The 23,547-nt window shown below is 43.1% G+C and overlaps 1 protein-coding gene and 1 pseudogene across 1 annotated transcript; both read left to right on the top strand.

Moving 5' to 3' along the window:
- The first annotated feature begins 14,812 nt into the window (after nucleotides 1-14,812).
- LOC100766523 lies at nucleotides 14,813-15,330 on the top strand (annotated as a pseudogene).
- Nucleotides 15,331-21,556: 6,226 nt separating this feature from the next.
- On the top strand, nucleotides 21,557-23,063 carry LOC113836723 (igE-binding protein-like). The gene is given in 1 exon segment (XM_027425888.2): nucleotides 21,557-23,063. A coding segment is annotated over 1 exon segment (1,443 nt). The 5' UTR covers nucleotides 21,557-21,572; the 3' UTR covers nucleotides 23,016-23,063.
- Nucleotides 23,064-23,547: the final 484 nt, after the last annotated feature.

The following is a 23,547-nucleotide window of genomic DNA, read 5'->3' as shown; positions in this document are numbered from 1 at the left end:
AGAGCCGCCAAGCAACACACTGCATAAGCTAGGAGGATGGCCCCCGACTACGGAATACAGCTCTTCCGACTGGGTTTCTCTTCTAGAAGGAAAAATAGAAACAGAAGACGAGACAAAATCCCCAAAGCCTTGCTAGGCTAAATTTCCTTCCTCTCCTTTGAACAGACTACACGGATTTTGTTGACTAATTGGGATCAATCCCAGTTGTAAATCGCCTAGCTATCCTACAGCTTTAATTAAGCTACCAGAGGGAACTGTTTATCAATTAACACTTGTTACAAATTATTAGTAATTATATGGACTTTGTATATCTACTACAGCCTGCAAGACCAAAACTGCCTTCCCCAATTGTTAGGAAAGCAAACTGGGTAGATAATGGGCTATTTGGATGGAGGTATCAGTCAGGACAGTAATTACAAAAACTTTCGTGGGCTGAAGATTTGAGGTGTGCTGCAGTGCTAGAGACAGCCATCGAGCAACTGCCATGAGCCCATGAGCGATGAGCACTTTCTTTGCCAGAGCTTAGTGTTGACTGGCAGGCGCTCTAATGTGGACTCTGGGTCTGTATTTACTTTATGAGTAACAAGCATAATGGATATGGGAATTCTATGTAAAAGTTGGTAATGTATTCCAGCATTAAAGCTACCTCTCTCAGTATGCACTTGGTTCTGTGATAATTTTAATTGGCTTAATTGAGATGCACAAACCTGATTAATGTTTAATTCCTTTATATTAAAAGAAGAGTCAAGTAGTTCGACATTTCTTCAATTATGTTAGATCTTCCTAGACTTCAAAGAAATGTTACATTAGACAGCCAGATACAGGGCGAACTGATTAAAGAATAAAGATTGCTCATTATAATCTAAGAGTACAAAATTGGTTTGGGTAGCCTTTGAAAGTCGAAATTATGAGCTAAAACTTGAGCTACAGTAATTAACCCAATTTATAGTCATTTTTGCTTATCTGTTTGCTTATGATTAGTAATTTAAAATGATCCATGGGATTGATTTACACATCTAAAAGCCCATTCTGGGACCCAAGATGTTTTGTCCATGATTCTTACAACACTGCAGGAATGCAGTTAATGGTATTAGTAAATACCTATCAATCAATGAAAGACATGAGTATAGAAGACTTCATTGTGAACTGCATTAATCTAGAGGCATAAATATAAATATGTTTGCATGTAACCCACCTGCAAAACATCTAACTCGAATTTCCTTTGGCTGTCTAGAAAATCAAAAAGTAAATGCAGGTGAATATTGTGAGACTGTGGGGCATTTTGCTGTGTGCCACCCTAAGGGGGAGCCATCCTTCACAAACTTATGTTTTCCAATTCTCTTCAGAGAGCAGGGGCAGAACTACTAGGGAGTCAGCAGATTTTCAAGTTGTATCTACCAATGACAAGTACTCAGGCCTGAGAAGAGGGCTCAGTCAGCTGAGTGCTTGCCTTGCAGGCATGGAGACCTGGACTCAAACTCCAGAACCCATATAAAAAGCAAGAAAGAAAAACCAAGCCCAGCATGGTGGCACATCACACAATCTGAGTTCTGAGGAGGAAAAGACAGGTGCAGCCTGGGGCTCACTGACAAGCCTAGCCTACTTCATGAATTTCAGGTCCGTGAGAGGTCCTTGTCTTAAAGCACAAGGTGGACAATGCCTGGAGAATGGTACCCAGTGTTGTCCTCTGGCTTCCATATTTACACACACACACACACACACACACACACACACACACACACACAAATAAATAAATAAATAAATAAATAAATAAATAACTCAGTACTCAGAGCAATTATTATACATTTGCTTAAATAATTTTAGAAACTTATTTTTATTTGTGTGGGATGACTGGGTACATGGGTATTCGTATATTAGTACAAGTGCCTACAGAGGCCAGAGACATCAGACCCTCCCAGAGGTGGAGTTGTGAGCCACCTAATGTGGGTGTTGGGACCCAAATTCAGGTCCTCTGCAAGAGCAGTATACACTATTATCCATCAAACCATCTTGCCAGTCCCTACTTGCAAAATTTTAAGTGTTTCCAAGATTTCAATGATATAGAAATATAAAGTGAGCTTTTTGATGAGAGGTAATAGAAAGCAATAGAATCAGACAACACGGGGCAGAAAAACTTCACCAGGCACTCAGTTCAGATCAGATGTCCTGCAAGCTGTATAGCCATGCAACAATGTTTATTACCATGTAAGGAAGTAGCTGGAGTACCTTCCCTCAACATTGGCTTCATACAATAACTTGATCTAGATGCTTCCTATAAAGGGAACTCCACAGACAAACAACTTGAGGAAACTGCACTGTTTTCATTTTGAAGAATCATTATAGCCATTCAAATATTAAACATTAGCCAGCTGGTGGTGGTGCATGCCTTTAATCCCAGCACTCGGGAGGCAGGGGCAGGCAGATGTCTGTGAGTTCGAGACCAGCCTAGTCTACAAGAGCTAGTTCCAGGACAGCCTCCAAAGCCACAGAGAAACCCTGCCTTGAAAACCCCACAAAAAATCAAATATTAAACATTCTACAAATTTTATTAAAGAATCTTTTTGTGAAAATACCAACTAATATCCTACAATAGCTTTAGGCTGCAGTAGTGGAATAATTTGAATCAAAATGAGACATCTGCACTTATTTACTCCCAGAACTGTGTTGATTGCATCTGTCCATATGAACTTCTCTCTTCTCACCTTACCAATGGGGGGGGGGGGCAAGTCCACATGCCGGACATGGCCATGGCCTTACTGTCATACCCCTCTTCAAAGGGCATGCAAGAACAGGAAGACAACAGTTCCACTATTGTCCTGGCCCACTTGCATTGCTGCATGCCTGGCTTTCTATGTAGCACATGCACTAGAATTTTCTACTGTAAAAGAGACGGGGAAGGCGCCGGTGGTGAGATGACTTGGCACATAAAGGTGCCTGCCACAGCCTTGTGTATTCCCAGGGACCCATATGGTTGAAGGAGAACACAGACTCCTGAAAGTTGTCCTTTACACACACGCACACACAAACACACACACACACACACACACACACACACACACACACACACAAATGTAATCTTAAAAAGAGATAGGAGAAATGTGCTCCAGAATCAACAGGGAAATCAGCCATCATAAATATGAAAGTATGAATCCTAGACTTTTTTTAAGATACCAACCAAACATAGAGGAAAAGTTATATTCCCATTTCCCTGTGGGATAAACAAGGAAAGTTGGGTTCCTATGAGTAAATAGAGAAATGGCATAGAGACATTTATGTGTCATCTGCTCTGCTTCCACTGAGAAGGACTTAGAAATATGGACACCTCGGTACTAGTTAGCACAGCTACCACCAATATCTTGATTCCAAATGCCATTCCTAGACAAGTGTAGTAGTACATATCTTTCATCCCAACAGTCAGAAGGAAGCAATTGGATCTCTGTGACTTCAAGGTCACCCTGGTCTACATAATTAGTCCCTGTCTCAAAAAAAAAACAAATAAATAGATAAATGTACTCACTGTTTTAATTAGGGTTTCTATTGCTGTGAAAAACACTATGGCCAAAAGCGACTTGGGTAGAAAAGGGTTTGTTTCAGTTTACACTTCCAGATTCATCACAGAAAGAAGTCTTGGAACTCAAAGCAAGAATCCAGAGGCAGGAGCTAAAGCAGAGGCTATGGAGGGTGCTGCTTACTGGTTTGCTCCCCATGGCTTGCTCAGCCTGCTTTCTCATGCCATCCAGAATCAACTTCCTAGGAGTATCATAACCCACAGTAGGCTGGACCCTTCTGTGTCACTCATTAATCAAGAAAATGTCCCCTCGGCCTGCCCACAAGCCAATCTGGTGAAGGCATTTTCTCGACTGAGGTTCCCTCTGCCCAAATGAACATAGCTTGTGTCAAGTTGACATAAATTTGGCCAACATGCTCACCAACCAAAATTAGGGGTGCAAGATAAAAGCATTGGTCTAATACCTGGGGTAGGTTATGTATGTACCACATAAGCCTAGAGCCTGGAACATCTTGCTGTAGCACAAAGTGAGGATGTATTCAAGCATGGCCGGGGTAGAACAGAAGGAAACAGAAGCCAACCTCCAAAGACCTCCACTATGTAAATGTTAGTTGAGTATGAAACAAGTCATTGTAGCATAATGGCAAATTATAACATAGAATAAGTAAACGTTTGTGAGCCCATGAAGATAGGAAAGAAAGGTAAGCAGGATGAATAAATGGCAGGAAGGAAAGAAGGGTGAAGGGAGTATGAGGGGGAAGCTAGCTTTCCCTAAAGTGCCCACTGGTAAACAGCGGAAGGGAGGATGCCACTCAAATGGTCATTTGACTGCCTCAGACAAAGTCATTACACAAGACAGAAGTCGGTAGGCATGCCTTGATAAACAAGGCATCTGTATAGTCTCCAAGCATCTCTCTACAAAATACGTATTATAGTCTCCAAGCATCTCTCTACAAAATACGTATTTGTCACCAAAGGTAAACTTCCAGTAGAGGAACTGACAAGCCATCATGGCCAGGGAGGGATCCAAGTCAAATGACTGTTAATGGCATTTTTACAGCAGCCATCTCCTGTGTGATTCGTTGGCATCACCTCCATTGTCTGGATGTCATCATAAGGAAATAATAAACACAAACTGAGGGACATGGTAAAAGTGACTGGCAGGAAATTCTCAAAGACGTGGAGGTCATCACAAAGAAAACTGAGGGACCAACTGGGAGGCGGTGGTGCACACCTTTAATCCCAGCACTCAGGAGGCAGAGGCAGGTAGATCTTCGTGAGTTTGAGGCCAGCCTGGTCTACAGAGTGAGTTCCAGGACATCCAGGGCTACACAGAGAAACCCTGTTTGAAAAACTAAAAAAATCTAAAAATCCCCTTATTTTATTTTAAATTTTGAAGTAATTTCAAAGATTAAAAAATTTTAAATTATACATTTTTACAGATCCTTCATCTATATTATCATAATGGATTATATATATATATATATATATATATATATATATATATATATATATATAACCACATAAATATATATGTGGTATATTTGCACATGGTATATGCGCACAAATATCCACATATAAAAATGCCTTTTCTGAGTTCTTAAGAATAGTCATAGATATGCAACTTCATTCCTCAAAGTTGTAAGTGTGTATATATCTGTTTTATCTTATTTTTATGGTGTGTGTGTGTGTGTCTGCCTGTGTCTGTGTGTATGCAGTTCCCTTAGAAGCCAGAAGAGGGTGTAGACCCCTTCTATGAGCCACTGAACTAGGGTGCTGGGAACCCAACTCAGGTCCCTTACAAAATCATCCAGCACTGCTGAGCCATCTCTCCAGTCCCAGGTAGATACTTCTTCACACAGTGACACTCTTCTCTTCATCATTATAGTATAATTATCTAAATTAAGAAGCTAGGTGCATATACAGTTGTCATCTAATCTCTTTTGCCAGGTTTCCTTAATGTCCTTCAGGACAAAAGAAGAAAAAAATTCTGGTTTGAGTTGATGTCTTCTAGAGGGGAGAAAGTCAGTTTTGCTTAGCAGTTCAGTCCCTGGTAAGGTGACCATGCTCTGGTGAATAGCACTGCACCCCAAGTGTATAGACAGCATTAACTGGACTCAGTGGTTTTAGTTAAGAAAGCTGAGAGGGAGACATTGGTAGTGAAGCTGGGAGAAGTAGGGGGCAGGCATGGGGTGAATAAAATTGAAATACATTGTGTGCATGTATGAGATTTTCCAAAGATAAATAAAAATTATATTAAGAGTCCAGTACAGGATTTCTTTGGGTTAGTCTGACATTTACCTGTCCTGTCTTCCCAGCCTTCTTTGATCTTAGATGGTCCCTAGGTTTTTCTTCCTTTTTGGCAAGGGAAAATTTTTTTAATCTCCAAAATTACTTCAAAATTTAAAATAAAATAAGAGGAAGTCCCTGGGGAAAAGTCCCTTGAGATGGATGTGCTTAGCTGGTTTTCCACAGGACTTTACAGTCAGACTCCCCAGGGACCTTGGACTCACTCAAAAGTAGTCTCAGCAGCCTGAGTGCTAAAGTCATATTTTTCTTTCCTTGGAAACATAAGGGCCTGAGTTTCATCCCCAGGCCTCATGTTAAAGATCAAGCATGGTGGTGTGCTCTTATAATTCCAGTGCTGGGGCAAAAACAGACAGCTCCTGAGGCTCACCTACTGGGCCAAGCTTCACTTGAACCTGCACATACATACATACATACATACACACACACACACACACACACACACACACACACACACACACCACATGCATACAAACACATGTACACACACATACATGCACATGCACACACACATACACACATGCACACACATACATGCACACACACATGCACACATACATACATGCATACACTTGTACACACATGTACACAAACACATGTGTACACATGCACACACATACACACACACACACACACACACACACACACACACACACACACACGCACGCACGCACGCACGCACACACACACACACACACACACACGCACACTCACACAGTGGAGCGCTGAGAGAATAGAATAGACAGGGTATGGGAGGAGAGGATTTCTCATCAGTGAGATAGGTATCACATGGAATAAAGAGGCCTTGGAATCCCTCTTCAGAAATCTTTTGTATATCCTGAAGGCAACAGGGAGGGTGTGGACAGTTTGGGCAGGAGAGTACTACAGTTACTCATGTTATTTAAACAAATCATGACTGAGCATCCCTGAAGACATGCCAAAGACCATTCTAAATGCTAGAGACACGGCAGTAAGAGCGATCAGGTGTACATCATAGCACCATTGCGTAAGAGCATCAAATGGAAAACTATAGAAAAACGAGAGTGAGCAAGGAGACTGTTAGGTGGACATGGCTGAAATCCTGGCAAGGACTAACCTAACAGCAATGTGGGCCAGGGTGGTGACCTTGAAGATGGGAAAACATAACAGACATCAAAAAGCACTGGTGTGTGTAACGGGGTCAGGTCTGGGGACTGGGTGGTGCAAGGCAGTTAGCATGGTTCATGCTTCAGGATCTCGAAAGCATGAGGGACACTTCAGACAGCTGCCCAGTTGTGGAGCAGCTCACTCAGTGCTGTGGTAGGCTGACCCAAATTCTCCCACACAAACCACTATGAAATGTACAGGAATCTCAACAAATTTACCATGTAAAAGATGCAACTGAGATGCTAACAAAACAAAACAAAAGTACAAGATTCCCAAATGTGAACTGAACAAGGATGGGCAAGACAAAATGGATAGGGGAAGCCCATAAGGCCTCAACCCTACACAGGCAACTGAAGAAAGCTGGGAGCAGGAGAGGGGGCCTCCCCAGTGAAGAGCTCACCAAACTGGCTGTCTTGTGCCAAACAGTCAGCCCTGAAAACATACATATGTGTATAGCATTATACAGACTGAGAAAGTTGCATTTATGAATATATATGTATATGCACATATACAAGCAATAACAAAAAAGGAGGCCATGAATTTGGAGGAGAGGGACAAGGGACATACGGGATGCTAAGGAGGGAGGAGGGAGAAGATAGAAATGTTCTAATTAAATTATAATCTCAAAAATATTTTTTATAAAAAATACCAGCAAGGGCCAGGCATTGGTGGTGCACACCTTTAATCCTAGCACTCAGGAGGCAGAGGCAGGCAGATCTCTGTAAGTTCGAGACCAGCCTGGTCTACAAGAGCTAGTTCCAGGACAGGCTCCAAAGCAATACAGAGAAACCCTGTCTCGGAAAACAAACAAACAAATAGCAGCAGGGAAATTCACCGCATAATCAGCCTCCATCCCTGCACAAAAGTAAACACGACTGGGAAAGTGCCTGCTCAGGAGAGGCTTTTTCTAAGTCACCAGCAACAGTGTTGGCAGCTGTCTGTGACGACAACTCATTTCATTACACTCCAATAATGTAGACTGCTCCCTCAGGATGATTTAGCTTGCTGCAGACAAAATACTGACTGCTTCTTTACTCATGCAGAACACAAACACAAAACTGATATTCAGGCTTCTTCTACACCAACCTAACATACCAGTGGCTTTCTTTGGAGAGCATAACTCAACAAGAATGCCTTTCTCAGGACAACTTTCCACCACATTGCCTCTGAATCCACGTTGTGGTGTGTGGAGTTTGAGAAGCCAAGAGAACATTTGGTGTACTTCCTGCACTTCCTCTGCCAGGACTGAGCAGCTAGTGTACAGTCTACCTGGAGACATCATGAACCTCTTATGTAACACATGGCTGCATAAGGCCTGGATGATGTCCCAGCTATGGACCATCCCTAAGCCTGAGCACCTCAGGGAGGGGGGCCAGGACTCTGTGTTTTGTAAAAGCTCTGAATGGGATGCAATGTGCAGCTAGATGTGTCAGCTTTTTAGATGACCTGTGTGGGAACCAACAAAGCAAACTTATTGTGCAGCCTGCAGAAACAACAGCATCTTGCTCAGGGCATTCCCAAACACCAGGCTCACACCCTCTCACCTCTGGCTCAGTGTGGACTGTGCAGTCCTGCTGTGTTTTCCTTTGGGTTCTATCTGCCAGGCCTTCAGAAAGTTATGTATGCTTCTGAACCTGTTCTTGTTGACTAGGTTGTTACAGGAGCAACCTGGCTTAACACCTGGCACAGACTAAGCCCTTGATAACTTACCTATCTGACAGTTTTTTCTGTTTTTATTCAGGGGTCCTATCCCCTTTTTGCTGGAACCCCCACCCCACCCCCATCTTTTCTCTCCTGTACTCTTCCAAATCTGAGCTTCCAACTTCCATTGTGGAACTTGCTCTCAGGTTCACATCCTGCCCAGCTGGGCCCCGTAGAACCACACCAATGCTTTACAGCAGCAGAGGGACCAAGAAGCAAAGGCAATGCAACATCACAGCCTGATTGTAGTCCATCCAGGCGCCCAGCCCATGGGATGGTGTTATTCCCTTTTCAGTTAATCGGTGACACTTCATATAGTCAGGTTGATGATGAATATTAACCACCATGGTGGTGCACACATTGTCAACTGTAATTATTCATTCTGTTGACATTTATCCAGCACCTGCTTCCATCAGGGTAGTGGACCATGACCATGAAGTAGACAAGGTCTGTGCTTGCCAGTGTAGGTTTAGAGTCTCATTAAAAGGTGATTGCAAAATCAGTGGCAAATGCAAAGATAGGATTTCCATAACCCATCAAGGAAAACCCCTAGTCCCACTTGTGGGGACCACAGAGGACTTCCTAGAAGACAGAAAGCATAAGCCAATCCCTGGGATTAGCAGTGAAAGCAGCAGACAAGGTGAAGGGAGCCAAAGATGTCTGTTAAGCCTGGGTTGAATAGCAGTTCCTTTTCCTGATATGAGAAACTTGGAAATAACATATGAATAAATAATAATAAACTCCACTTTTCATGCTACAAGGCTAACTTTCTGGGTGGATAGAGAGGCTCCTGGAGCTCGGGAGATTGATTTTGCATGCAGCCGTAGGTTTGGAAGTCATTATCATGTAGATAATACTTGAAAACATTATACAGAGTAAAAAGACGACTCTGTTGCAGGTAGAAAAGGGACGCTACAAAAGCCTTCGGATTTCATCCCTTCCTGCTTTCACCTAGACCTTAATCTCTCAAATACCCAACCCTCACCGCCTTGCTTCTTCAATCCTACTTATTCTTCCCCATAGGCATTAAAATATGTGTGTCTCCATCATAAAAACATAATCATATCTTTTGACAGCCCCACAACTCTCCAGCAGGCCTGTTAGTCCTTCCTCTTCTCCACAACTGAGCCTTGTAAAGTGGAAATACAGAGTCAGACCCTTCCTTCCTGTGCCCCTTCTCAGCTGGCTTGGACTCTCCCTTCCTTCCTGTGCAGCTCCTCAGCCGGCTCCTGTGTGTCCACTGAAATGCTCCCATCAAGATGATTGGTGGCCTTATTTGTTGCTTTTCACCTTGCCTGACTTCTCTGTGTTTTGGAGACTGCAATGGACAGTTGTCCCTCTCGCTTGACGTGCATTCCTCCCTTGCCTTCCTTGATTCCACTTTTCTCAACTACCTGACTCTGACTGCTCCATCCAGCCCCTTTGTCAGTCTCTTCTCTATCTTTTTGGGCTATAATAGTTATTCTTCAACTTTTTAAAACTTTCTTATGTTTGGTTGAATGTGTACGAGTGTGATGTATGTGTGTGAACTGGGAGCATATGGCACGAATGTGGAGGTCAGAGGACAACACTCATCAGCCCATTCTCTTCTTCCACTGTGTGGGAAGATTGGACTCAGGTCATCAGGTTTGCACAGTGAGAGCTTTTGCCCATTGAGTCATCCTGCTGGCCAGCATTTCTAGTATTTCTAGGCCTCAAGACTGTTAGGAAGCCAAGAGTGATGGCTCATGCCTGCCTACATATAACCCAACACTTGGAAGTGGGGACAAGAAGATGAGAAGTTTAAGGTCAGCCTCAGCTTTACATGGAGTTTAAGAGTTTAAAGACATCATAGGTTGCATGATATCGTCTCTCAAAACAAGAGTTTAAATATCTTAAATATCCTTTCATAGGTCCTGTTCTATTAACCAAAGCTGTTATTTCTCCAAGGCCACCCACGTAATTAACTTAGGACAGACAGAAGCCCAATGTTTCATTAAATTTGATAGATGAAGAAATGTGTGACAGTAGCTCTCAGTATCCTTTAGATTGATTTCAGGATGTCAAATAAGTACCAATATGATGGTTTCTATTTCCTCTAGAACAGTAGCTCTCAACTTTCCTAATGCTGCAACCCTTATGATGTGGTGACCCCCAACCATAAAACTATTTCTATTGATACTTCAAAAACCACAGGTATTTACACTACGATTCATAATAGTAGCAAAAGTACAGTTATGATGACCTTAGGTGACCTCTGTGAAGGGTCATTAGACCCCCAGAGGGGTCTCAACCCATGGGCATGGCCATCATGTGGTAGAAGGTGTAGAGCTCAATGTACGGGGAAGTAGGAGTTCTGAAACAGTCACCATAGAGGACTGAAAAGAACAGCAAGTGCAGAGATATAAAAGTATTAGTAAGAAATGTCAGTGCCACTTGGGAATGCTGATTTTTTAAATGTTACCAATTTTCCTGTTATTTTTTTTCCTAGCAGTCCAAATAAACATGGAAAAAGCACAGATGGCTTGGTCCAAAGTGGGGTTTTTTTTTTTTCAAATAAACCTGCAAAAGGACAATAAAGAGATAGAAAACTTGAGGATGACTGCAAAAACCATGCCCAAAATGTGGTCCATCGATCCCTGTGTTTTCAAGTTTTCAGCGGGAATGATCTAAGAAGGAAAGCCAAGGGAAATTCAAAGAAACCACTGTAGCCACCATAACTCAGCAAACTGGGAGGGCAGGGGTCAGAAGGGGGCTCACAAGCTGTTTGTTCATGTGGTATAGCCTAGATGATGACAAAGGCCACAAGAGAGCATGGTAGGAGACTGAATACAGGCACAGTCCGTGGAAATAAAAGCGAATTCATGCAACAAATAGGGACCAATTAAAATGTCACCTGCAAATTCCTCATCCCCAGAAGAAGCAATACAGCCTCCCAGGCTCTTTCCCAAGAGCACTTCTATTGCCCTATTCTACTGCATTCTAATTAGCCTGGCCTCTGTTTATCTCCCTTGAATGTGAGCAGTCAGGGAGGGGGGTCATATCCCATTCTGCACACAGAAGTTGGACACCGAGCACACAACAATGAGTGAGTGAAGGCCTCACAGCCTTTTTACCTGTTACTCATAAGCTCATCCCTGGTCTCCTGGATGTCACCACTGTTACTTGTACATAAACAGCAGTGTGCATTTTACTCAGTATTCTCTTCCAATGGGAAAAGCTTTTTTTTTTTCTTCCTATTTTTTCAGTCTTTTTTTTCCTAAAGAAAATTATTTCTAAAGTTTAGACATGGGAGCACAATCATTTCCTGTCCTGGCAGATAATATTCCTTTTGCTTTCCCCCCACACTTGTACCACGCCATGAGTCTGACTACTGTAGAGCTAAATCTTGAGACAGATCATTCCTTGACAATCATTTCATTCCATGAATGATTCATTAGTCGTAGTCCCTGTGTCAGGCAGTCCTGTAACAAGGCTCTGGGGACAAAATGACAAACAAGACAGGGGTTCAGCAAGAGTTGTCTTAGTCAGGATACACTGCAGTACCAGGTACTGAAGACAGACACAGGATGGCCATGAGTTTGAGTCAGCCTGGACTACATACATGGTGAATTCCAGGCCAGTTGGAACCACAAAGTGAGACCCTGTCTCAAATAAAAGCAAACAGACAAAATGCAAATGGATACACTAGGTTCGAACAAGCTCCAACTCTCACTGGCTGCAAGGCAGAGGTCTGTTTCTCACTGGGGCCACTCGTGGCTAGCCTTGCTAATACTCTTATCACCATTGCACAATTCTGTCTTCCAGCACTGCCAGGCATGGGAACAGCCTGGGGTTGAGTGCTGAGACTCCAATTCTTCTCAGAAATCACCAGGCACATCATTCCATATGACCACACCCACCCTCTGGGAAGAATAAGGTACAGTTCTACCATGGGCTCAAAGTAATGGGTCAGGAACAAGAGAGTGACAATGCCTACATAGTGACAGTGGTGACCCAGAGCTCCTCCTGAGGACCACTGGAGGGGCTCCTAAGTTCTATGGTGGCCAAGGAAAGCCTGTTGAAAGAAATAATATTTCATCTGAGACTAAAAAAGTGAAGAGAATTCAGCAAATGAAAAGACGCTTCAAGTAAGTCCACAGTTTAGCTGGAGAAAGCATAGGCTCTCCCTCCTGCCTATCCACTCCTGCTGCTAGAGACTGCAGCTACAGTGGTGTGAGTGAGACAACACATGCAAAGCATGGACAATCATTAGGAGATGAACAAAAGTGGAACAAAACTAAAGGAAATAACAGCAAATAAGAGTCAAACCGTAAAGATCAGTGATCAGCTATGCACACCTACACTCATAAAAATGAAGGTGTGCACGTACATATACACAGAATTAGCTGGCCAGAAACCCAGGGTCTGTGGTTCAATCTACAGAAAGGCGAAATGAATAGGTAACAGATAGAAACAAACAGGTAGATAGATGGAAAGGTATAAACAGATGAGATAGATAAATGATAGATATAAATACTGATAGATAGGAATTTAGATGATTGGTAGTTATGGATGGTAGATAGTAAATAGATGATAGATGATAGATACATAGATAATGATAGATGGATAGAGATGATTGATAGATAATGATAGGTAGAGAGAAGATGACATAGATACATAATGATAGATATAGATAAGATAGATAGATGGATAGATGATAGAAGATAGATGACAGGTAGATAATAGATAATAGAAAGACAATGATAAATACATAGATGGGTGGATAGATCGATAGATAGATAGATAGATAGATAGATAGATAGATAGATAGATAGATAGATAGGAAAGCTGGAGATTGGTGTCACTGGAATGCCTGACCCACTACTTAAGAACACAATAATATACTTGGGAATTATGAAGTCTCAGGATCAAACTCCTGGAGTCCATCTACAAGGACAGAGCTTCCTGCTTCCCTAGGAAGTGAGTCTAAGACTGAGAAGCAACAAGTTGATTCTGCATCCTGACCCATTTCTCCTATTGCCCCTCCCCCCAGCACTTACACTATTGAACCCACACTATTGGATAACCGTGAGCATCAAGCAGAGAGGAACACAGGTTGCTCAGCACATAGTAAGACCTTGAGCCCCACTTCTCCTCGATAACCCACACTTACTAAGCACTCTTCTTCAACTTCACAATAACAAACTTCCCCAATGAAAACTATCATCCCTGTCTTAAACTACAGATGACACTGTCATATCCCCAGAGGAGAAACAGCTAGTAACAGTGAGTGGGTATCTCAAATTAGGATGCTCTCAACATACACCCTCTTTACACTGTGGTTAGCTCACTCACCACCAACAGAAGTTGACCTGCCAAGCTCATTTACAATGAGGGTGACACTATGCTGGACTGGGATTTTCTACATATTAAGCAAATGCACACCACAGCCATGAAGCCTGACCAACACTGTAGTGACAGTGACCTTCTGATGTCGGCATCAAAGAGACCTGGTGAAAGCCTTCCAGTTTAATCTTAAAAGTTTCTTTCTCATTCTTTGATGACCCTTCCACATGTTCTTAGCCGGCTGTTAGAAATAAAACCTACATCTTGAACACACTTGTTAGTGCAAATTAGAACTTGTTAAAGATTCATTTTTAAACTGTCCTCAAGCTCTCTTCTCCAACAAAGGAAACATCAATTATAGGCTCACACATAAACTTTGCCCCTTTCTCGAATGCTTGCTGCCCTTTATAAATCTTAGATTTCTTCCCCTTGAGTATTCCTTCAAAGGAGAGACTTCATTGCCTCCAGGGGTTGTTAAACTGATTGCAGCTCTGCCTATTTAGAGCTGTTCGGTGGGAATTAAGCCAGTTCAATGCTGTCAGCCCCAGAATATAGCTGTCAGATAGCATTCCAAGTGAAACATTCCTGATAAGAAATAATGACCAAATGTCAATCTACTTTTCTCTACCCTTAGTACAGACTTCTACCACACAAAAAGGCAACATTTTCTCTTTCTACAAATAAGACATTTCTGATATTTCCATCAAAATTCTAGCAGTGTTCTCAGTGATTAAAAAAATATAGTTCTAATTCCTGCTGTCTGGACTCCAAAATGGATCGAAGCAATTTTTCCTTTCGATAAAATGTTTGGAAATTGACTTCAAAACTAAAAAATTGCTTTTCGCCAAGATGGCGCCGAAAGCGAAGAAGGAAGCTCCTGCCCTTCCCAAAGCCGAAGCCAAAGCGAAGGCCTTGAAAGCCAAGAAGGCGGTGCTGAAAGGCGTCCACAGCCACAAAAAGAAGAAGATCACCCACCTTCTGGCGGCCCAAGACCCTGCGGCTCTGGAGGCAGCCCAAATACCTGAGAAAGAGCACGCCCAGGAGAAACAAGCTTGACTACTATGCCATTATCAAATTCCCCTGACCACTGAGTCAGCCATGAAGAAGATAGAAGACAACAACACACTTGTGTACGTTGTGAACGCCAAGGCCAACAAGCACCAGATCAAACAGGCTGTGAAGAAGCTCTATGACATTGATGTGGCCAAAGTCAACACCCTCATAAGGCCTGACGGAGAGAAGAAGGCGTACGTTTACTTGGCTCCTGATTATGATGCTCTGGATGTTGCCAACAAAATTGGGATCATCTAAACTGAGTCCAGCTGGCTAATTCCAAATATGCTCTTTTTCACCATAAAAAAACTAATTTTTTTATTAATATGAGAAACCTTAGCATTGTCTTTAAACCACTTTTTAAAAGTTGTATTCAATGAAGGAGTATCCATTCAGTTAACATTTGTTGGGCAATCTCTGACTTCGGTGGCACTTGAGACGTTAAGGTACAAACATGGTGGCTTCCCAGGAGCTGTTATAGGAGTAGACTTAATTCTTCAGGTGGCTGGAGGTGACTGAAGGGTTTTAAGCATGATCAGATTTGATTTTTATGAAGACTATTTCTTAGCTAGGGATAGTGTAACCCTATCTATCCCTCAGGAGGCTGAGGCAGAAGAATGGCAAACTCAAGGTCAGCATAGATTGTCTATGAGACATTCAGAATAATAATTTTAAAAAAGGTTGCTTTGGCATCGTGTTATCCTCTCCCTCCTGCTTCTCTCTGTGTTTTGCCTTTGCAGTAGTGAACAGTTTCTACTCACATATAGGTCTGTGTCTCAGCGGGTTTACTATTGTGGTGATGAAACACCATGACCAAAGATGGGAAGGAAAGGGTCTATTTGGCTTACCTTTCTGCTTCACTGTTCAGGAAGTTAGGACAGGAACTCAAACAGGGCGGGACCCTGGAGGCAGAAGCTGATGCAGAGGCCATGGAGGGGTGATGCTTACTGGCTTGCTCCTATGGCTTGCTCACACTGATTTCTTATAGAACTCAGGACCACCAGCCCAGGGATGGCTGGACCCTCCCCACTACAGGCTTGTATACAGCCAGATCAATGTTGACTCAAGTTAACATAAAAGTATCTAGCACAAGTGACCATTGTCAACTTTACACATCAACACATCACTTTAATTTTCAAATTCTTTCTCATTTATCCCCAAGATGGTATGTTACTATTAATATTACAGTGTAAAACATAAATAACTTTAAAAGTCTCAGTCTTTACAAATTCAAACACATTAAATGTTCAATCTCTTCAAAATATGCAGTCTCTTTAAAAATCCAAAATCTCTTTTGAAAGTTCAAAGTCTTTCAGCTGTGGGCTCCTGTAAAATTCGGAATTAAGTTAAATATGTTCTTACTTCAAGAGGGAAGAAGATGTGCTTCAAGGGCACATTCACAGTCTGAACAAAGCATAACAGAGCTGTAAATAACTAAGGCCCAATATCTAGGACCCACTCACAACCAACCTCAGCTCACATTTCAGGCTCCACCCTCTGCAGCACACACAGCTTGTCTTCCAGGTTCAGGCTGACTCCACAGCTGCTGCTATGGCAGTCATCTCCTGGTACTGTCATCTCAAATGCTGGGCCTCTGTTGTGCCTGGACTGCTTTTGCCAGCAGCCTCTCCTGGGCTCTCCTCATGATGCCAGGCCTCAACTTCTCTCTATGACCCCTTCAGTCCTGGGGCTGCCATTGATATTGAGGCAGCACCTTCTCTGATCGCCTCTCCTGGTCTCTCACGTCGCCAAGCCTCGGCTGTTTTTCATTATCCCTTTATGTCTTCAAAACCAGGACAGCTCTTACACATCACCAAGGTCAGGGGCCAGCACAAGGTCTGGAATGCAGCGGAGGAAAGCCTTCAAGAAGATTTCACCTCAGTGATGCTGATCTCTTCTTAGTCATTGCTAATCTCTCAGAAGCAGCTGACCAGCGTCAATTGTTCTAGTAAAGCAAAGGTTTCACGTTAGTGGTCCTGGTCTCTTTTTCATCAAAGCTGATTCTTCAGCCCTGGCTAACCAGAACCACAGATTCTCAACTCAAAATAATAGAGTCCTTAAGGGGCTCTCAAACTTCCCTCTGGAACTTTACAAGCCAGGCCTCCATCGTCTGCATTGCCTTCAACATTCCTATCTCCCAAGCTCCTACAGAACAGCTCACTGAACTCTCAACACTCAATGGCTTTTCTAGCCCAAAGTCCTAAAGTTCTTGCACAATCCTCCCAAAATCATGCTCAGGTCTCTCACTACATGGGATACTATTGCTGTGATGAAACACCATGACCAAAAGCAACTTCAGGAGAAGAAGGGTTATTTCACTCACAGTTCCACATAATAGTTCATAACCCAAAGTAGTGAGAACAGGAACTCAAACAGGGCAGGAGCCTAGAAGCAGGAGCTGATGGAGAGGCCATGGAGGGTGCTGCTTACTGACTTGCTCCCTGTGGCTTGCTCAGACTGCTTTGCTATAGAACCCAGGACCACCAGCCAAGGGCTGATACCACACACAGTGGCCGGGGCTCTCCATCAATCGCTAATTAAGAAAATGTCCTGCAGGCTTGTCTACTGCCAAGGCTTATGGAGATGTTTTCTCAATGTTTTCTCAACTAAGGCTCCTTCCATTCAGCTAACTCTAGTTTGTGTGTCAAGCTGACATCAGCCAGCCAGCACAGTCTCTGCCCATTTCTCCCAAGCATATGAAAGAACAGATATCCTCTCCTTTGCCCTTTATTATGGTACTCGGTAGAGGGTCAGTTATGGGATAATTAAATACAAGGCAAAATGAATGGACAAGTAAATATTGGAGAAGGTTGAGACTAAATTGTAAGAGATCCATTAGGAACTGTTATTGTTTCTAGAGAGTTCTTAGAGACCTAAAATAAGATACGTATATGGTCATGAAATAAGGCTTGATTAGTGGCAATGCACACAAGTAATCACAACACTCAAGAAACTGGGACAAGGGGGGTGGTAAGTTTGAGATGAACCCTACAGTGTAAGACCTGGTGAAGAGAGAAGAGGAAGAAAAGTGAAGAAGGGGAGGGGGAGGAGAGAAAGAAAAGGGGAGGAGAGAAGAAGGGGAGGAGAAGAGGGGCAGGATGAGAAGGGGAGGGAGCAGAAAGTGGAAGGGAGGGGAGGAGGGAACAGAACAGAAACAGAAGATGCCAAGTGCTTTAAAGTAACTCAGAATTCTCTAATTTAACCAAAAGAGTTTGGATTCCAAATAGAAAAAGAGCTAATTACAGATAAAATATTGTTTTGTAAATGTTGGGCATAGAACAGATTCAGCTTATGCAAATAAGACGGCATGTGACCCCTTTAAAGGTGTTCACAGCATTTTCAAAGAGTTCTTAAAGAGTAACTTACTTAATGCTTCATCAGCTTCATTTATGACTCAGGGCCACAGTAATCATAACTGACTCATCTGCCCTGTCTCTCCTTTCCAACCTGCTACACCTACCAAAGAAAACTTTTAAAGAATGGAATACCGGTTTACTTGTCGAACCATTTGTTCCTTTTTTCCTAAAAAGACATTATCATGTCTGTACCTTAGTTGAAAATCAGAACATTCTAGACCTCAAAACAGGCCATGTTTTCAAGCATTATCTGCTCCCTCTGCACCCATTTTTGCTGTGCCAGGGTCTCCACTGCTCTAGACCCCCTGATGCACTTAATATCCCACTGAAGATGGCAGCTCTGCCATCCAGCCTCTGCCAGGCAAATCCACCCACCATTTTCAAGTCGCATGACAGCAAGTCCAGAAAGAGGACAAAGACCTCACTGCCGTCTGGTGCACTTGTCTAACCAGCAGTGGCTTGGCTCATATTTCCCCAGATCTCTCTATGAAGAACTCTTGCTCTTTCTAAAAAAGCAACAAACTCATGACATTGAAGGGAAATTTTCTGTTAGTGGAAACATCAACAGTAAGACAACTAAACTGTCTAAGGACAGTGTGGCCACCACAGAGATTCCCCCTGTTCCTTCTGACCACTTTGAAGAGGTCACTATGAAGCGAAGGTTCAGGACAGTTGTAGAAACATTAGCTTCGTGTCTTTGGGCTCCAGATATTGTGGAATGGAACATTTGTTTAACTGTTTAAAAGTGCTGCTTTTGTTTGCGATGCACTCATTTAACTATGTAAAGATTTGTTGTGTTTCCTCATGTTGCAGAATAATTGTTCAACTATGTAAAGATGTGTTGCATTTGTTTAGGCTGCATTTGTAAAGATACTTGGCTGTTTTACCTTGCCAGCCTAAGGCACCTGACTAGTCAAATAAAAAGCTGAATAGCCAATAGCTAGGTAGAGTAGGGATAGGCGGGGCTGGAGGGCACAGAGAAAAGGGGAGCCAGTTAGCCAGGGGTCAGATAGACAGACACTGAGGAGGCAGGAAAGCAGGATGGACAGTATGTAGATGAGGTAAACGAGTCTAGGGGCAGCACATAGATTAATAAAAATGGGTTAGTTTAAGTTTTTAAAAAAAAAAAAAAAAGCTAGCTAGAAGCAAACAAGCCTAAGCTAAGGCCAAGCATTCATAATTAGTAATAAGTCTCAATGCCATCATTTGGGGGCTAGTGGTCCAAGAAAGCCTGTTACATCCAGGTGGACCTACACACACCTTTGTTCTTTTTACGAAAAGCCTTATGCTAAAAAGACAGTTGCTTCCAGTTTAGTGTGTTCTGTATCCTTCTTTATTCCCTGCTCATCAATTACTACATCATTTAAGGCACTGTTCAAATAGTAAAAACACAGACAACAATATCCATATCCTAAGCAAAATGTTTTAATGTGTTGCTTTCTCTAAGAATGAATAAATTAGAATGGGAATTTGTGGTATAGGTTTTCTGGGGGATTAAGACTAAAACAAAAACTATTATTAAATGACTAATTGAATTTTCTCTGAGCAAGCTCTTAAACATCCTTCTTTTGTGAAGAATGAAGGTTTAAAAAAATTAAAGTTAGGAAAGCTCTCTAGCTAAGTGGACCTAGAATTAGTCCCAGTTCCCAGGCTGTCCTCAGATTCATCATGTAACCAAGGGTAACCCCGAACTCCTGACCCTCCTTCTGCCACCTCCCAAGTACTGGGATTTCAGGCATGTACCACCAAGCCCAGCCTACAATTATTTAAAAAATTTGTCAGTAGCCGAGCATTGGTGGCTCACGCCTTTAATCCCAGCACTCAGGAGGCAGAGGCAGGCGGATCTCTGAGAGTTCTAGACCAGCCTGGTCTCCAGAGCGAGTGCCAGGATGGGCTCCAAAGCTACAGAGAAATCCTGTCTCAAAAATCCAAAAAAAAAAAAAATTGTCAGCAATATAGTAATAAACAAATTGTCTTAGTTCACTGTTGTCATTGTTGAATGTTTTCCAAAGTATATATTTTTATTCTTAATTAAAAGACAAATCTCCAAACAAAAGAAATATTTCTTAAGTAAATGATAGACATAGGAGATTTTGTTAATAATTCTATTCCCTTACAGAAAAATAATGTAGGTAGATTCTATAACCTTTCTTTTCTTTCTTTCTTTTTATTTGGGGGGGAGGTATTTTGTTTTTACATCCCAATAAAAGTTTCCCCTCATTCCTCTGCTCACCTCCCTCTTCCCTCCCTCTGCCCTCCATCCACTCCTCCCCCATGTTTGTCAATCCCCTCCTATTCAAGCTGGATGAGGCACACAGGTCATGCTGGACACACGCCCTGAGTAAAGGGGGGGTGTCTCCAGCTGGGACAGTCATTCGCTGGTCTCTCCCACAGTTTCAACCCCATCTTTACCCCAGTGCATCTTGTAGGCAGAACTAACTGGAGGTTAAAGGGTTTGTGGCTGGGTTGGGGTCCCAATCCCTCCACTCTAAGACTTGCCTGGGTACAGGAGTTAACTGTAGGAAGCCGTTTTCCTGTATTATAATGGTGCCTAAAGACATCAAGATGTAAATTACTTTACAGGCGCTGGGTAATTTTCATTCCTTTGATCTCTGCCTATCCCGTGGCTCATTTTTGCCTGAGGAGCTGAAGCCATTCATAGGGTAACACGTCCCAGGCGGCTGGTCAGCCTTTATAAGGGATGGTTTTCTTGGTTTTAGTGTCTCCGCTCAGTCTCCACTCTGGTAAGATGCATTAAAGCTTGTCTGCAGAAGGATCCGAGTGTCCCGTGTATGATTTCTTGCTGGCGAGAAATACAGAGCACGCGCGGGACATCTGGTGCCGAAACCCGGGAATTGTTAACATCTCCGGCATCACGGAGACCCCTCTAACAGGGCGGATTCAGAACTGCAGGGTGGTAAGTTCGGAGAGGTATGCTTCATTCTGACACCTTCTTTTTTGACTTTGCTTTTAATTTGCCACCACTATGGGAGGGAAAAGCCTTAATTCTAGTCTTTATTCTAATTTTGTTCACATTGGTCTTATATTATGCCCACCATGGCTGGTGTTCCAGTTCGAGACCAAGCTTACCCCAGGTAGCCTCCAGCATTATGGGCTCTTCAAAACAGAGAGACCTAATTAAAAATTGTCTAGAAATTGAGGTTTGCCGTCCCATGGTAACAGAGAGTCAAAAAATGCTTAAAGAGGTACAGGATAATATATCAGAAACCGAACGAGATGAGAGAATAGGAGCTCAAAAAAGGAAGGACATGTCCAAGGAAAAAGGCCCTCCCCAGGATATAAAAAAAGGGGGAGAGAAAATAGGGAATAACCGGTCACACCCCGGTAAATTTAAGAGAAATAAAGACTTAAAACCTAGCCTCTGCCCTACAACGAAACTAGAGGTCTTGGAGCAGAGCAGCTCAGACTCTAAGATTTTAGACTCTAGCAAGGAAGCAGAGCTAGAGGAGGAGCTGCCAAAAATAAAAGCAAATATGAGGCCACCGCCTGTTAATCCAGCGGGTGTGCTTCCATCAGCACCCCCATTATTTGGTACTGACTCTTTTTTACCATTAGAGGAGCGAAGGAAATTGCAGATGGCTTTCCCAGTCTTTGAAAATGAGGGGGCAAGAGTACATGCTCCCGTAGACTATAATCAGATTAAAGAATTGGCTGAATCAGTCCGGAAGTATGGGGTCAATGCCAATTTTACAACAATACAAGTAGAAAGACTAGCAAACTATGCTATGACACCCACTGATTGGGAGACAACAGTAAAAGCAGTGCTCCCCAATATGGGACAATATATGGAGTGGAAGGCTCTTTTTTATGATGCAGCCCAGGCACAGGCAAAGGCCAATGTCACAGCAGAAAATGAAAATCAGAGACAATGGACCTTTGAAATGCTGACAGGACAGGGGCCACATGCCCTCAATCAAACTAATTACATTTGGGGCGTATATGCCCAGATATCAGCTGCCGCCATTAAAGCATGAAAGGCATTGGCAAAAAGAGATGAATCAGGTGGACATCTTACAAAGATAGTCCAGGGGCCCCAGGAGCCATTCTCAGACTTTGTGGCCAGAATGACAGAGGCTGCTAGCCGGATATTCGGTGATGCAGAACAAGCCATGCCTCTGATTGAACAATTAGTCTTTGAACAAGCAACTCAAGAATGCCGAGCAGCCATAGCCCCCCGGAAAAGTAAAGGTTTACAGGACTGGTTAAAGATCTGCAGAGAACTCGGAGGGCCACTTACTAATGCAGGCTTGGCCGCAGCCATCTTACAAACCCAAAGGCGCCGAAATACGTCTGCCTGCTTTAACTGTGGAAAAACAGGGCACCTTAAAAAGGACTGTAGAGCCCCTGAAAGGATTAGAGAAGTGGAGTTGTGCAGGCGCTGTGGAAAAGGTTATCATAGGGCCAGCGAATGCAAATCTGTGCGGGACATAAAAGGTAGGCTTTTACCCCCTAGGGAGGAACCTAAAGCGTCCCAACCAAAAAACGGGCTGCGGGGCCCATGGTCCCAGGGCCCTCAGAAATATGGGAACCAGTTCCGGAAAAGCAACTCAGAGAAGGAAGGGACTCCCGAGGACACTCCGGAGTGGACCTGTGTGCCGCCTCCGACTTCTTATTAATGCCCCAAATGAATGTTCAGCCGGTCCCAATCCAGTCTCCGGGGCCTTTACCCCCCCACCCCCGCTACCATTGGGCTTATTTTGGGCCGAGGTTCCTTGACCTTACAAGGACTCATTGTGTATCCTGGAATCATAGATCCATATCATAAGGAAGAATTCCAGGTCCTCTGCTCCAGCCCTCGGGGCATGTTCTCCATAAAACAGGGAGATAAGATCGCACAATTAGTGCCATTGCCCTCCCCTGGGGATAGAGAGAATTGCACCTCCCGAAAAAGAGCCTTGGGCTCTACCGATAATGATTCAGCATATCTGGCCATACCCCTAGATGAGAGACCAACTATGAAATTATTGGTTAATGGAAAAGAATTTGAGGGGATTACAGATACAGGGGCTGACAAAAGCATCATTTCATTGCATTGGTGGCCAAAATCCTGGCCTACTGTGACTTCATCACATTCTCTTCAAGGCCTTGGATATCAATCCTCTCCAGCTGTTAGTGCTGCCGCCTTGGTCTGGCGGAGCACCGAGGGCA

Source organism: Cricetulus griseus, chromosome 7 (assembly GCF_003668045.3).
Source record: "Cricetulus griseus strain 17A/GY chromosome 7, alternate assembly CriGri-PICRH-1.0, whole genome shotgun sequence".
NCBI lineage: Eukaryota > Metazoa > Chordata > Mammalia > Rodentia > Cricetidae > Cricetulus > Cricetulus griseus.
The sequence above is the reverse complement of the archived record's forward strand: the minus strand, read 5'-3'. Positions and strand labels throughout refer to the sequence as shown.